The 16,759-nt window shown below is 35.4% G+C and overlaps 1 protein-coding gene across 2 annotated transcripts; it reads right to left on the minus strand.

The window, feature by feature from the left end:
• Positions 1–7,088: 7,088 nt before the first annotated feature.
• Positions 7,089–16,744, minus strand: LOC113672052 (uncharacterized). Of its 2 annotated transcripts, XR_016189241.1 has the most exons (5): positions 16,605–16,744; positions 15,860–15,929; positions 13,463–13,547; positions 11,640–11,738; positions 7,089–7,176 (listed from the first exon to the last, which is right to left on the minus strand). XR_016189241.1 is itself a non-coding variant. In XM_089214804.1 (4 exons), exons 1-3 carry the CDS (start codon positions 14,355–14,357, stop codon positions 11,700–11,702), a joined length of 324 nt encoding a protein of 107 aa, XP_089070930.1. In that variant the 5' UTR covers positions 14,358–14,387; the 3' UTR covers positions 7,089–7,176; positions 11,640–11,699. The 2 variants fall into 2 exon arrangements, 1 of the variants encoding a protein (XP_089070930.1); XM_089214804.1 differs by lacking the exons at positions 15,860–15,929; positions 16,605–16,744 and adding an exon at positions 14,158–14,387.
• Positions 16,745–16,759: the final 15 nt, after the last annotated feature.

Genomic DNA, 16,759 nt, shown 5'->3' on the forward strand with positions numbered 1-16,759 from the left:
TTCTATCTCGACGATCGTCGCACTCACAAGCCAGTTGTCGGAAGCATCGCTCATAGTTTTCAATACCGATTGAAGCGATTTTAACGAAATAGAAAATAGGCAATAACATAAAACAGAACCTCAATCCTTGGTTGGAGGTTCATGGAACCTACTTTTTTTGCGAGTTCGATTGTTGAACTAATCGAACTTTAAAGATACCATTATTCTCTTACATGTTCCCTATTTGGATTTTTCCTTTGGCTGGTCTTTATGTTTGACTCAGAAATGAAGTTACTTACTTACTTAAATACGTCTAGCAATGTTTGCAAAATTCAGTATAACCGTTCATTAAAGAAAAGTGTTATTTACAGACAAATGTTATGAATTCAGATGCGTAACTATTGGCAACTGCTGTCTAATTGGCTCTAATGTCGCAACTATTGTTCCTTCGAAACAATTAACTTCGGGGAAAAAAGCTGCTTTAATCATAAGTCTTCTTCAATCGCTAAAGCAACCTAAGTTTCAAGAGTCTCATAATTTCAGTCATGTGTTCCGTACAAGAAATGCAGCGTATTGATCGGGAGCTCTCATCAGAGCTCGTAGAATCTCCGATCAATCCTGCTTTCATAAATATCTCTGCACCGTTTATGGGTAAGAAAAAACCATCATTTTCTCTTCAACTCAATGGAGAGGGCCTCTGGCAATGGAGGAAGCTTCATAGCCACAACCAAGTTTTCGATAGTCTACAGGCCAGCTTGGTTAAAGTCGGCTACGAATTATCGTCGTCTGCTCACTCTCGAGTTGGGATGGCCGTCTACAGAAGAGTACTAGTAAAAATATACTTGACTGACTTCTACCCATATGTTACCCTTTGCATAGACAAGGCATCGCAGCTTTACGATGCAATGGCCCAGCTAAGATGGGGATCTGAGGGGATCAATTTTGGACAGATAGCGTTTTAACAATTTATATATAAATATTACAAGGAAAATATAATAAGCAACTGCTGTCTCAGAAAATAAGCGAAAGAAAATTGAAACGTTCATAGAAATCTGTAAAAAAAAAAGCAAAAGTAGGGAAAAGGAAAACTTGAGACTTTTGGACCGCAAAGCTTATTCAAGAACGGTTATCCTGTCGATTTAGCTTTCTGTTTTGAGCTTTATCAAGAGAGTTATACGCCTCTAAAACACCGTGACTTAGTGGTTGTTTGTAACTTTGTGGTGGTACTAGTTGAAACAAACATGGCTCATTTGACGAAGAGAAAATTTACCTTATGCGTTGTATGTTATTAATCAATTTGTTTCAATGGATTTGCAGAGTCAAAAGGAGAGGAGGAAAACGGATTCAACGAGGATTGGACTGAAATGGAATGGAAAACAAACAGAAAGATAAAGAAGAACTCGGCGAAATGTAAGTTGTTTGCATCATTGTTTTGTAAATAATTCAAGGCAACAGTTACAGTAGGAATTTAAGAACGTCGCCAAAGTTTTTATTCTTCTGATGATTCCGTCGCTTTTTCTCGTTTAGTGCGAAAACACTAAGGTGAAAACACTAAGGTGAAAAAAAATCAAATCATTGAAAGTTACATTTTTCGATGTGGAAAAAATTTCCAAGGAAATAATAGTAATCATTTTCATAATAAATTTATTTATTATAAATTTTCTAGTGGAAAATTAAAGACTTAGCTTAAACAAAGTGAGCAGTTACAACCAGTTAAAAGGTCATTTTCAAATAAACAAGTACATGCAACAGATAATGCATGTAAGGCGAGTAGTGCAAAGCAACCATTGCCATAAGAATTTAGAAACGCCGCCAACTGATACTCATTAGTATAATTGCTCAGGTGGATATTGAAATTCTAGCGCCCTGATTGGTCGAGGATTGCGTCATATCTCACTATAATCACCTCACCTGAGATGATTACTGCAGGGTTGCGAAATTTTAAAATGACTACCTCGCGTTTTGTCGATTTCACCGAGGAAGAGTGAATTTCAATTTCAATTCCTAAGAACCCAAAAGGTGCTACTTAGTTTAGCCTAACACTTCTCAAAAGTAGTATAGAAGTTTTTGCTGTTAAATTCCAGATAAAACTAGCTGCTTATCCCGACACGAGAAATCACAACATTTGGAGCAAAACATGCACAAAGTTTTCCTATTTACAGAATGGTTACAACGACAAGAAAAATTTACAACTGTTACAGAATCTGAGCAATTCTAAAAAAAACTATTCCCCGCGGGCTCGTGACTGTGAACTATCTCCTAAATATATTGGAAGGAACTCTTATTTGATCGATTATCACATTTATTTCGCTCAAAGTTTTTTAAAATATTGACGTTTGCAACTTTGACAGCGGCATAAAGAGCAGCCTCCTAACATCCATGTTGCCAATGATAACTTTTAAAAGAAACTGATTCGTTTCCCTGTAAGAGCGATACTTTTCAAATGAAAAATTTAGAGCCTCGGCCCTTTTAGCAAGAGAAAAGCATTTCCTAAGTAAAAAAAGCTCTTTTTGCAGGAGAAAAACCTTTTCTGAACGAGGGAGGATTATCATCAAGAAAGAGAGCCTTTAACCCAAAAACGGCATTTCTAAACATGGTTGTATTTGTCATTTTAAATCTTAAATGTTTAACCAGCAAAGACTTTGGAAGTGAAACACATGATGCAAGAGATGGATAATCAAATGCGTTGTTGTTTCAGATCCGACAAACTGTGATGGGAGAGTAAGATCTATCGAGTCACTGATGGACGTAACTTGTACATTTACAGATATTACATAAAAAGTTTCATTGCTTGTGAATCAAATGGTGTATCCATTATTTTTTAAACGAACGGGAAATATTCGAGAAAATCGTTTGAGAACACTCAACATGGCGAGAGAATTTTTTTGTTTTATTTCTTCCGGGATTTGTTTGCAAACAAAAAAAATAACGTTCTCTCTCTTTTTTTTTCATTCAAAAACCATAACAACTTTGCTTGGATTAAACAATTTTTAAACTTGTTCATTAGAGTCCCTCAAAAGTTAAACAGTTTTGTTTAACACCATACATTCAGAAAAAGCCAAATATTACCCAATTTTACCTTTACAAATCTGCTACATAAAAGTAGAACAACAAAAAGTTGGCGAGCGAGATCATGATCTCTGGATGCAACATTCAAAATTATACAAACTAAGACAGTCACTTTTTTAGTGCAAGGGATAACTCTCTGACTCTTCCTGAACTTCTCAAGGGAAGTCGTTCTATAGAACATGATTCCTTTTGTCCTTAAGCCATTTGCATCAACAAAAACAGTGGATGTTATATTCAAAATTAGCAGCAAAGTCAAAGTTCTCTCCTAATTCAGGTTGCCACGTGCAATTTGTTGAAAAATAATTTGGAGTTCAGGAGACTTTCTTCAGTAAAAGTGGAATTTTTTCATATAAAATGACACAGGTTTTTAAATGAAAAGGGTACTTCTCAAATTGAATGGGACCTTTTTTACGAGAAACTGAAATATTTTACACACAAACAATAGTTTCTAACTGATAATGCCAACAACATGAATTTCCACTAGTATATTTCGGGAAGTAAAAAAAAACCTGTTGTTGGAATTTAAAATATTTTCCCTTCATCAGTGGGGTATGCGTTTCAGGAAGCGCTTCAAACACTATCTACATGTCTCCTTCTGAGCATGCCTCAAGAAAACAAGAGAATTGAGAAGTCATGTTTGGAGCAGCCTTCAGCCTTTAGTAAGAGTTGTGAGCGTCTTGGAAAAGCATCTTGAGATTGACAAAGAGTTCTTATCAAACAAATTACAATGCTGTTCTTTTCGCTCCGTAGCTTTAAATTAGAACACAAAAAGATGATATTGACGTTTTGACGTCTTTTGTAGCAAAATGAAAATTATCCTAATCTTTTGATAGATTTTGAAAGAAAGTATATGGTGCGTGGATAGCGGAAAAATTTTGAGCTTCATAGGAAAAGCTGTGATTTACTCTATGAAATAAAATTAGTGCTTTCATTAGTTATTGTGGATTTGTTTAAGAATCTTAAAGGACATTTGGAAACACATGGTGTATTTTATCAACGGTAACAGATCATGACAATTGGATAACGGAACAACTTAAACTACATAATTAGGCTGCTTTTTTTAATAAATGGAAAATTCAATAATTTTAAATTAGTAGTCCGCGAAAACTTTTGGACAACTTTGAAAAGAATTGAAATATTTTCTGACTCAAGCAACTTACTTAAATAAAACCATGAAGCTGTTCTCGCAATAACACAGAATTGAACCTCATAATGACAGGTATTTAAACGCTATGTATTTCTCATTAAGGAAGTTTTCAAACAAAATGAACCCAAAGAGGAAAATCTAAAAATTCCGTCACCATAGAAAATTTTTAGCTCATTTAATTTTTGTGCGTTATGCTATATCGTTTTAAGCCTTTTAAGTTGAAGTCTTTAAGAGAGATTTTGATGTGTTCCTTTAGTGCTCTAGCTGTCTATCAGCCTATCTGTCTATCAAATAGAGAAGATATTTTTGTTTCAAATATACAGATTGAAAATATCGACCCTTCTTTACTTAAAAGGACGGTAATATTTCACTAAAAAATAACAAAAAACAACCGAGCAGAGGCAAAAGTTTTGTTAGTAAAAAATTTAAAACCAAAATAAAGATACAAATATTTCTTAACACTTGTAAAACAATATCTAGAAGTTATTGGAACTATTTGAATCCAAACAAATAACTTTTGAAATTACCTTATCGCCAATATCACTAAAATTTAAATCTAACAGCAAACAAAGTTGAAAAAATAGTGTTCATCAGACAAACTGGAAACAAGCAAAATGTCTCCTAGAAAAGTAATGTATGCCTTTGAAAGAGGAAATGCTCTGCATGTCGAATGTTAAATGATAATCGTTTTTACATTTCAAAGTTTTTTCCCAGAGATATTCTTCTTTCATCACGTTTTCTCTTGCTCCTTCTGGTAATGCAAATTGCTTGGGTCGTTCGACGACCATATCCTTCCATCGTAGTTTAAATTTAAGCTGTAGCTTTGCAATTCGGAGGAGCTTTAATCTTAAAAGGAACAGAAATTTGCTTAATTTTAACAGCTGCGATAATTTTTTTCTGAAAAATAAAAAAAAAGAAATCAGAAGAAAGTTCTCGGAGCTCTTGAAATTAAATTAATTTCTGCTTCTTAAAAGATTAAAAGGAAAAAGAAAACTGACCAACGGGGCCTTAGGCCCCTTGGAGGTGCTTTAACAACTTAAATTAAACGACGGCGGGGATACGGCCGTCGCCTAATTTGAGTTGTTAAATGTGCACTACCGCTAGACCACAGAGGCTTTTGGTAAGAGGACATGGCAAAATTACACTAAAAGTAGGTTTGCTCCCATTGTTAACAGAAAGAATAGCTTGTGAATAGTATTTGATTCTAAGTGCTATCATCCTCCTGAGACTTGTAATTCTATTGTGTTTACATTACATTCTTGCGTTCTTTTTTGCAGCTTGCTTGAATTTTATTACTGAAGGAAGAAACCTCTGAAAGTCTTTGTGGGGTTAGTGGTGCAAGTCAAGAGTCGTTTTAAAACCTGTCAAAGTATAGCAGTAGTAGTGCGAGAAAAAAAGACGTTCAGAAATCTGTGAAGATCTTGTAGTAGTAGTAGTGATGCAAGTGAGAAGTAATTTTATAAAGAAGTGTAGTAGAAAAGTACAAGTAAAACATTTTAGAATCTGTTCGTGAGTGAAAAATCTTTTAAAGTATCTTGTTGTGAAAGTAGTGCAAGTAAAGAGTTGTTCAAAAATCTGTCAAAGTCTAGCAGTAATGGTACTAATAGACAATCGGTGAAAAAGTCATTCAAAATCTAGTGCAAAATTAAAATGTCGTTCTAAAGATCTGTCAAATATAGAAGTAGTCGTCAAAAAAACTGTCGAAGACTAGCGGTAGCATTATTAGTAGTGCAAACAAGAAAGTAGTTCAAAATATGTCGTAGTCCAGTACTAGCAGTGCAAATATAACGTTTTTTAGAAGGTCTCTTAAATGTACAGGTAGCAGTGCAGGTAAAACGCCGTTCAAAAATCTGTCTTAGTCCGGCAAAATATTACTAATAGAAAAAAGTTGAGAAAGTCTTTCAAAATTCAGCAGTAGTAGTGCAAATAATATCTCGTTCCAAAATTTTGTTAAGGTCTAGTAGATGTTGCACAATTTGAGAGTTGTCGTGCAAATGAAATACTCGTTCAAAATCTGATAAAGTGTAGTAGTAGTGGAAGTACAAATAAAACAAAAATCTGTTAGAGAGTGGTAGTGTAAATAAAAGACTCGTTAAAAATCTGTCAGAGTGTAGTAGTAGTAGTACTGCTAATAAGAGCCGTTCAAAATCTATCAGTGTAGTAGTAGTAGTGCAAATAAGAGCCGTTCAAAATCTATCAGTGTAGTAGTAGTACTGCAAATAAGAGCCGTTCAAAATCTATCAGCGTAGTAGTAGTAGTGCAAATAAGAGTCGCTCAAAATCTATCAGCGTAGTAGTAGTACTGCAAATAAGAGTCGTTCAAAATCTGTCAGCGTAATAGTAGTAGTGCAAATAAGAGTCGCTCAAAATCTATCAGTGTAGTAGTAGAAGTGCGAAAAAGAGTCGTTGAAAATCTGTCAGAGTGCAGTAGAAGCAATAGTGCAAATAAAAGAGTCGTTGAAAATCTGTCAGAGTTGCAGTAGTTGTAGCAATAGTGCAAATAAGAGTCGTTGAAAATCTGTCAGTGTGCTGCAGTTGTAGCAATAGTGCAAATAAGAGTCGTTCAAAATCTGTCAGTGTGTTGTAGAAAGTCATTAAAAATATTTGTCGACTGTAGAAGTAGTAGTGCAGTTGAATAGTCGATTTAAAATTTTTCAAATTCTAGCGGTGGTAGTGCAAATTAAAGTCTTTGATAAAAATCTGTCAGTCTAGCAGTAGTAATGTAAATAAGAAAAAAGTCATTAAAAAAAACCGTTAGACTAGTGGAAGAATTGCAAGTCAAAAGTCTGTCACACTGTAGAAGTAAAAAATGGAAGAGAAAAATTGTTATATAATCTTTCAAAGGTAGAGTGTAGCTGCAGTGTTAGTAAGAGAAAGAAAAAATAAACACCAAAAACGTCACAGTTTCGACTAAAGATTTATTCACATATTTTCATTTATATTTGTCAATGTCTTGAACTTCTTCCTTGTCAGAGTTCAAACCTTAAAGAGATCGAAAACAAATATTTTATTTTTGAAAGTCCACTACGATAATTGCATGCAGAGTTTAAACCACAAATCTCACGTACGTAAAATAAATGTTTTATGTTAATTCTAGTTTGCACGCTTTTCTCGACCCTTGTGTAACCCTTTGCATTAAATTCGTAAGGAAATTGTTTAGTTTGAGTTTTGAGTGGCAGGAATTATTTTGGGCTGAAAAGTTTACCATAAAGTTAGAGAGCATTTATTTAGAGGAGAGTGGGTCGATCATAAAACGGCTGTTCAACATATGTTTTGTACATTGGTAAGGATGCAAATAGTGCATGTTTAACATTCCCAAGAAGGTGATACATGTACTGAGTGAACCTATTGTTTCTATCAACAATGGGAGCGAACCTACTTCTAGTGTAATTTTGCCATGTCCTCTTACCAAAAGCCTCTGTGGTCTAGCAGTAATGCACATTTAACAATTCAAATTAAACGGCGGCTGGATCCCCCCAGCCGTCGTTTAATTTAATTGTTAAAGCACCTCGGAGGGGCTCAGGCCCCGTTGGTCAGTTTTCTTTTTCTTTTTAATCTTTAAAGAAGCAGAGTTGATTTTAAGATCTCTAAGAACATCTGCTGGAATATTTTTCTTGGGAAAAAAAATTTCCAGACAAAAATTCTCGGAGATCTTAAAATTAGAAATATTCTGATTTAAGGATTAAAAGGAAATTTACAATTTTAAATAAACTACCGAGGATAAAATGGCTGCCGTGTAGTGCGCTTTAAGTATTGCACAAAACCACAAAAACACGGTGGAAACAAACAGTTACCAAATATAAATGGGAAACCATTACAATATCTGGAGAAGGAGAAGGGTCTGTGCATTATATCCAGTAAAATTGAACGTAAAAATAAGTACTGGTTTGAACAAACTTGGGCAGGGGTTTATTTTTTGAAATATTGAGAAAAACTAGTGGTTCTGCAAAATTTGCACAATAAAAACATTTCTGTAAACTTAAAGAACTTGAAATAAACCTGTAATCCAACTAAATTTTGGTACTTGGAAACTAAAAGGAAATTATTTTTCCCCTACTCCCCGCCCCAATCAAAAAAATTAAAAAAACGGAAATCCAATTATTTCTTCGCCCTACTAAATGCAGTCACAACTTTTGCTCCGTGGTTTTCTGTTTTTGTATTTTAGCAAAATACTATTTCAGTCAGAGTATGTTATTTTTTAATTCCTTTTTCACCGTGGGAAATATTTCGATTAAGACAGACAGCCATGCCTTCGCTTAACCTTAACCAAATTCTTGATTCTTAAGTTAATAGCTCCTACGTTAAAGATACAAAATTTTCAACTTCACCACGATCTTGAAATAGATTTAAAAAACGGTTTTTGAAACTTTGATCAAGTGGTCCGCTGTTTAGGTTCTTAACATACAACTTCATGAAAAACTAAGCAGTCCCCATCAGGCTAAAAAGCAATGACTCCATAAGTAAAACTGGGAAGTCCAACTCCTAAATGCATTTGCGCAGTAACAATTTTGTGGATTAAAAAATTATCATTACTAAAACTTTCTCGTCAAAACATTTTTATGGCCAGTCATAAAAAATAGTCCATTGGCTATTTTATGCAACATCTACCCCGTCAGAAATTTGAAATTGATGAAAAACTTTTGGCATCCATTCTACGGGCTAAAATTTTCCTAAGGCAAACTGAATGACATTATGCTTCATGCTAATTTGCTGTAGCGTGCTTCCCTTGGTAATTGTGGCTGTCCTTGGTGAGTTCTAATAACAAAGTTGAGAAATCTCCTTCTTGAGACGAATGCCTGGGTTTTTTATGCATGATTAAGCATCCACCTTTCTTTGGGAAACACTTCTCTTATAAAAAAAAAATCACTTCTTTTTCAAAACTATTCACCCGGCAAGTTTAATTGCAAGACAAGATATCGTTCCTTTTGTTTTCACAAGTTGAAGCATAAGTCATCATCATTTTCTGTTTTTTGTGAAATGTACTTCCATAAGAATTTCAGGAAAAGGTTAAAGATTAATTCTAAGCGCACACGATATTTAAAGAAAAGAAATCGCTCTAATTGGTGAAATTTCACAGGATGGTTCACAACCTGGCTCGTCTATAGATGACCCTCCCAGCGTTCTGTTTTTTTTTTCTGCTTGTTTCTGTTTTCGTTCGTTTACCCTTCCTAAATGTTCCATGCTTGCTAAAGAAAATGTAGTTAATATTTTGGGCCTTTCTAGGAGGAAAATGGTTCCGAAAATTTTAGAGTAAAAAAAAGCAGATAAAATAGCAACCCTCGAGGCAAGCTCAAGAGAGAGATTTAGGGAACATACCTTTAACTTCCGCTTATAAACTCGAGGCTGATACAACTTTGTAAGGATCGAGTTTTTGGAGGGCGTATATCCGAGTAGGCTCATAACCAGACTACAAATAGCGCTTCGAAACGAGCTACATAAGTGCTGGTCAAAATACGTTTTTTCTTTACTTCTTTTAATTAACCTCAAAAACGTCAGTATAAATCGAATTTATTTCAATAGATTGGAACATAATTAAAGGTTTAGTAAGTACAAAGAGATTTGATAATTTAAAAATATTAATGAAATTATTATTCTGCAAAAAATTTCAAATTTTCTGTTAAAATTACAGGTGTAGTACTGAGTTCCTGTCTCAAAACAAGAAAAGAAAAGCTAGAGGAAGGCTTACGGACGGATATGTTTTTTTTGTTTTCGGGCTAATGGGCCGATAACCAGTAGGGGGGGGGGTGGGATATAAGTGAGGGGAGGGGTGGGGTATAAGTGAGGGGAGGGGTGGGGTATAAGTGAGGGGAGGGCTTTTAACTGGCGGGAGGCTTATAAGCGGCAGTTTACGGTGTATTTCTAACGAAGGTTTTTTTTGCTCCTCACGAAAAGTAAACAAAAAAGGGAAATTCATTTTGTTCTCTACGAAATTCTGAAAACTCGTCAGCTATCCAACAAATTCCTTTTTCCTCATTAAAAGCATTCACATACAATACTCCGGGAGCTTTAAACTTTTACTTTTTTCTTTTTGCAATAAAGCCATCACTTGGAGAAAATAGATGCTTCATAGTGAAACTGAAAATTTGAGAAATTGTCATTTTTCCAAATAATCTCCAAAAACTATTTCTGGTTCAACAGTAAATTATTTGTTTTTACGATATCTTCTGATAAAAATATAACAAATGTTACGTATTCGTTTTCAGTTGAATTGTTTTTCTTTCACTCAGATACCTGCAGGGACGCTCAGTTCATTGCATGATCTCAAACAATATTCTTCAAGGTTTAGAAAGTATATAATTTGAATCATCGCGCAGAATGCTGCTGTCTTTCGTGACATGTACTTACAGTGCCCAGTTTATCAACGGGCGGAATATCAATTTGCTTGTCTAGAACTAGTCAGCTGTGATTGGTCAACAGTTCTTTCTACTGATCCTATGTCTTCAATGATTGATTGATTAATTGAAAATACCCAAGAAATTTAACAATTTACCACGTGTATTAACTTACTTCAGATAAAAATTACGTTTACGCTTGGTTCTACCATATATTTTAGTCACACCTGCGCAATTTTAAGCAAAACCTTTCCGTTTTTAATGTAACTCGGTTGAGAAATATTCCTTTTGAACTCAAAGCCTGTTAATCTAGTTTTAAGAAGTTTTAAGCGGTCATTTTCCGAAGCTTATTTAATTCCTTCAGCTCTGAAGTTCATCTGTTTCAAAATTTTCTGCCGTAAGAAAATAGTTTTGATTTTTCAGTTTTAAAACTTTTGCAACTAACCGGAATGTTCCTGGAACTTAGCAACGAGAAGCAAAAAGGTAAACACAACGCCTTGAAAATGTCCCTATATCAACTTAATACTTTGTCATTGTTAAAATTTTTGGCCACGTTCTCCAAGTTACATTGTAATGGATTGCCTTGGTTCGTCGATGAATTCAAAGTTTCAACATCCCCCCGAGCAACTCGTCGGGTATTTGAACTTTTGAATATTGGTTAGTTCAAATTGTCGTACTCGGGATTAAAATTACGTTCAATTGCCACACTTAAGGGCCGTATTTGAAGGTCAATATTTTCGTAAAAGGCAAAATTAGCGACCGTGACTTTCTTCTTATATACCAAGCTTGAAAACCTACAAGTTGTAGACCTTTTGTTCTGAGCCATTCCCTCGCGATAGTGAACTCTTTACTTTTAAACACCTCCATATTTAGGAGATAAAACTTGTGTATTTCACTGGAAATACTTGACACTTCCGCTTCAAATTCCCCAACCCAGCCAAGCAAGGTTCAAATTCTCCGCCCATCGGGCACAGACGACCGTCAAGTGCCCGTGGCTTGCCAAGGGGGAGGGGATGTTCAAGCTTCAAATCAATCGGGGCATCATTACATTGTAGTTGACTGCCTTAATTTACCAGAAAAACAAAACAAAACAAAACAAATTGAACGACTCACGTTTAGCTGAGTTCTTTGCTTCACTTCGTTCGTTTCCTATTCTCAGTTTCCAGTCCTCTATTACATAACAGTTTTCTTTTCTGTTTCCACCTCATTATTCTGCGAATCCAATAAATACGTTGATTACTGACATGATAAGCCAAATAAACCAACAAATAAGAAAAGAAACAAAGAAAAAACACCGCCAAATGTTTGACTATTTAATTCTTTATCCGTGAGCTAAGCTGTCTAGTACGTTGCAAACTTGTTCTACTAATCTTGTTAGGGTCTTAATAGTTGTACTTTTAGACGGCGTCGGCTGGAAAGATTATTCTAGAAGTTATCTGTAGGAATAGATCTGTTTTTTTCTTACAGTGTCCTTAGTGGTCTCGTCAGAGATATTCAACAAAAGTAACCAGGCTAACAACAACCGGAAGATAGTGGCTTCCTAATCAAAGCAGTTGAAGATCTTCGTTTAAGTTCTCTAAACATCTGTAATTTTTATTGACTACAGTTCGAACATCAGTAAGTAAGAACATCACAGTAAGTAAGAACATAAGAACATCAACATCACGTGAAACAATAAATAGTTTTCGTCTAACATTATAAAATGTGTTCCCAAGACAATTAAACAACACTGTACTATTCTCGTTAGGGAGAGCAAGGTTTAAATTTTGCAGCATTTGTTCATGTATGGTTTATTTTTATTCTTTGCAGACTGACTTGTGAATGTCCTTGGTACTTCAAGCAAAAATCAAACAAGAAAGACTGATCCGAGTGAAATACATAATCTATTCTAAGGTACATACTAGATGTGGCGCATTTCTTTCAAGATTTTCGTCTCTGCTCACGTTGTAATAACGTCAGTTACGGCGCCTCGCATGTTTTCAAACCTTTGTTTGGTTCTTCTGTTGCTATTTTCAAGCTTGCCTGTTCGAAATTTCACTTTTAATTAATGAAAAAAAACTAGAGAGAAGTCGCGGAGAAGGTCGGACATAGTACAATTTTGCAGATGGCGTGACAACTTTAGCTCAGCTTTGTTCTATTTAACAAATAGATTCCAAGTTGCCGTGCGTCTGTTCAGTAATAGATCACAGAGGACGTCAAAATGTGGTAAGAACATCAGTGACACACTCGGCTGCGCCTCGTGTGCCACTTTTTTGTTCTTACTACATTTTGAAAAATCAGGAAGGAATAAGAAATAACTGCATTAACTTAGTTCTTGCTTTCTTAAATTATGACTCAAATAATTCGCAAAGTCCTTATGAAAAAGAAATGCTGCTTTCTTGTTCAAATTTTCGACGAGAGAGCCAAAGAAGTAAATTTTCCATAAATATTTGCGTTCGACGAAGGAAAACGCATACTAATCGTGTCGTTTTTACGGAAATCACTCTCGAGGGTTTTATAAATCAGTCCTGAGGGGATCGATCGTGGTACCATGCGATTTGAGGCATTGGGCGCCATTTTGGACCGGCGGACTGGCTGTGTGGCACAAATAGCCTCGATCTTATATGCAAATGTTTCTTGGCCGCTTTGAGCTGAAGACACCGATTGCAAATATGGCGGCGAAAATGCGAGTACTTAAAGTGAAGTGAGCATACTTTTAGGTAATTTAGTGTTAACAACTGGGTTGAAAACGTAAATTAGCCACCGTAAAGGGTAAAAAAGCTGACGTTTCGAGCGTTAGCCCTTCGTCTATCGCTCTGACGAAGGGCTAACGCTCGAAACGTCAGCTTTTTTACCCTTTACGGTGGCTAATTTACGTTTTCAACCCAGTTTTTAACACTAAATTACCTGCTATACTCTCCCACCGACGCAGCACCACATTTTCTTTAGAAACTTACCCCTTTATTCATTTGAGCATACTTTTGTTCGTTCGGTGATTTGAAAATCCTTCGAAACATCTCTCCGAATTTCGATAAGCCAGGTCTATAAACATAATGTATTGTATGTATTTAGATACAAACTGTATAAAATCAGAATTTCTTTACTAAAACCACAATAGTTTTAGAAAGTAGCAAAAGTTAACTTCAGTTTTGATGGATCCTCTTTTGAAAGACATTGGTAAGTGACCTTTCTAACATCTGCATCCACATGATATCCTGTCTTACAACACATCAATTATCGGGCATACTTCACTGGGATTACGACAAAGGAGAAATTGGTAAAGCGCTGCTCAATATAAAAACGCTAAAAGGAAAACAGCATAAGCCACAGTTTACTAGAAGTTTAAAGGTTTATGAGACAATGCGATATTCATTACAATTGACGCATTTCCTTTGCATAGGCCTACACATGGGACAGGAAAGCTAACATTTATAACATAACTATGTCTTGAATCGTCGCTATAACCGTATTTCTTTTACGCTTAAGTATATTTACAAGCATATCCTTGGAAAATACAGAAAATATAGATCCTGCTGGCGATTGTAAGCGATTCTTGTCTCGGAACTCCTAATATAAATTTCACGATGGCGCCCGTTTACGAACATTTGCTTAACAAAAGGCTTCGCAAACAAAATGGGATGAGTCTACTGACCTTGAAATGCCTCCCAAGTATTTTAAAAAAGATTGATGAGCAATTCTTTCCGTACCTGTATGTGTGCTGTGGGAATATCTTCGAAAAACACGCTTCAACAAATTGTAAACAACTCGCACTCGCACAGAGAAACGAGTAACAGCTTTTGCCTTAGTAACAGTTGCTACCGAAAAACCTCGCTTTCGTGCACACGCCGCCATATTTGGAATCGGTGTTACACGTGTACGTGAAATTACCGCTGGGCTGGAGGTGTCGTTTGAGGTGGAAAGATTGCAGCCAGCTATTACATATTTTCGTTTTTCGATTTGTTCAATTTTGTCCTACTAGTTATTTTGGCCACTGCCATTCTATCAAGTACATTACTAAGATGTTGAACTATTATACCTTATTGTTGTTTTCAACTTTGCAACTGGTTTATGACACTGACCGAAAGCACCCTACAATCCACTTTCCTTGAATATTTCTGCGCAATTAGTACAATAGAAAAATACTTTTACTAAAGATCGAACGCACTTTACAAATCTTTGATTATTGCTAGTTTCTCACGATAAAGTATCTTTAAGCCGGCCGACTGTACCAACATCTAACACTAAAATGAATTGAAAAACACGAAACGAAGTTAACAAAAAAATCAATTTTTGAGCATACTCTTTCAGTTAGTTTAAGCCTCAAGAGCTCAGAATTAAAAAAAATTGGTTCGGAGATTGGATCGCATCACAAAGACACAGTTGATGTCAAACTCCATTAGCAATTTGAGAGACAATGACCAACTTCTGAACATACTGTTCACTTTGGTTGAAACCTAGCTAAGACCTCAAGTATTTTTAATGATTAGGTTCGTATATTATGCATCAGTTGATGATAAACCTTAGCAGCAATTTGAGAAACAAGCACTGGTCAACTCATGGAACATACTTTTCCAATTTGCTTTAAGTTCTGCGAGCTCAAACGTTTCAAATAATTAGTCGCTAAGAAATTTATTGAAATCGCTTCATGTGTCAGTTGATGTTAAATTTAACAAGCAATTTGCGACACAAAAATCAATTTGGAGAATACCACCACAAAATACCACCAGAAAGTGTTAGTACTCAGGCTCGAAGATTTTTATTAAATCATGTCAAAAAAAAGCCTCTGTATAATTGGACGGAAAACGCAGGAATAACTTGTCAATAAAATCTACTTTTGGAGTATACACTTTTAGTTTGGTTTAAAACTTAACTTCATAACACTTAGGCTCCAAGGGTTTTCCGTTTGAATTGAAAAAAGGTTAATTCTTGTAAGAAAATGTAAAACTATTAACCTTGTCAGAGATCTCAAAAAGAATTCAGGAAAAAAAGATAATTGTAAGAGCATATTGATATTTTTTTCAGTAATTTTAAAGCTCCAAGAGCTATATTGAAGGAGGTAAAAGAGTGAGAACTTACCAAACTATAACCTATCGAAGATCTAAAACAAAATTCTATAACTTAGTCGGAGAAAAACAAAATATGACATCGTGTTTTGCCTCAAGAGCCGAGACATTCAGGCTTTAGGTTGACCGAAATTTGTCATCAAATGAACGCCCTACTTAGCATTTTATGTTGAGATATTTCGTTGACAGTGGTGAGACAAATAAAAAGTATTCATGGTAGGTTAAAATCGTTAAACGCAGACAAACAGGCCTAGATAAATTATATTTTGCAAAAAAAGGAAGTAATCTGACCTTGTTAGGAGTTGTCATGTATTTCCTTCCTTCCTTGAAGTTGTTGATTTCGTAGTGCTCTAATTTTCTTCTTGATAATGTCCAATGGAGAAAAAAAAAAGAGACAAATATATTATGAAGACTTACGCACCTGAGTGCTATTCGTTCCAAATGATAAATGTCAACGTCTGAATTGAAAAACTCATTTATAGCCACCAAATTTTTTTTGTTGACAAATTTCATGTCCTTTACTCTTACTGAACAAAGGCATTAGGGAATTTACAGGTTTCCTGACAATGCAGATTAAGGTAAGGACTAGCCTCCGCGGCCTCTATATGAAAGATGGGAACCAATTCTCTGATAAACAGATACTGGAGTCTATGTTATTAGGCTTTCTCGGTTACCGTCTCTCTCTGTTGGGATTGAAGGTAAAGGAAAGAACAAGTGCGTTTGAAACGCATTTCAGGTCAAAACGCTATAATCATAAAAGCTAGTTGAAAAAAATATGCACAGAAATGAAAAGAGAAATGAATAAACAAGCGGTAAGTACACAAACAATATACAAGTAGTAACAACTTCTTGCGTTGTCACTGAAGTCATGTTCAAGAAGAGCTGTCATGGCGGTTGCTAATTAGGATTTCTCCTGCACAATGCTATGTGCATTACGCTCTTCCTTGTCACATTTAACTTTATATATTTATTTTACAATGCCCACAACGAGAAAGATGAACACTGTCTTTCTATCCACACACATTTTTCCATTTACCTGAAGAAACGACGCGACAAAGTTAAAAGCACAAATCCTCGACATGGTATCTAGACCACTTGATCCAGCATAAAGACACTGGCAGACCTGGACAGAACAGATAGTATCCAAGGTAATAGGGTCGAAATGACGTGTTTTTTGACTCCTTAGAAGCT

The sequence above is a fragment of the Pocillopora damicornis genome, chromosome 8, assembly GCF_964200805.1.
Source record: "Pocillopora damicornis chromosome 8, jaPocDami1.2, whole genome shotgun sequence".
In the NCBI taxonomy this organism is placed as follows: domain Eukaryota; kingdom Metazoa; phylum Cnidaria; class Anthozoa; order Scleractinia; family Pocilloporidae; genus Pocillopora; species Pocillopora damicornis.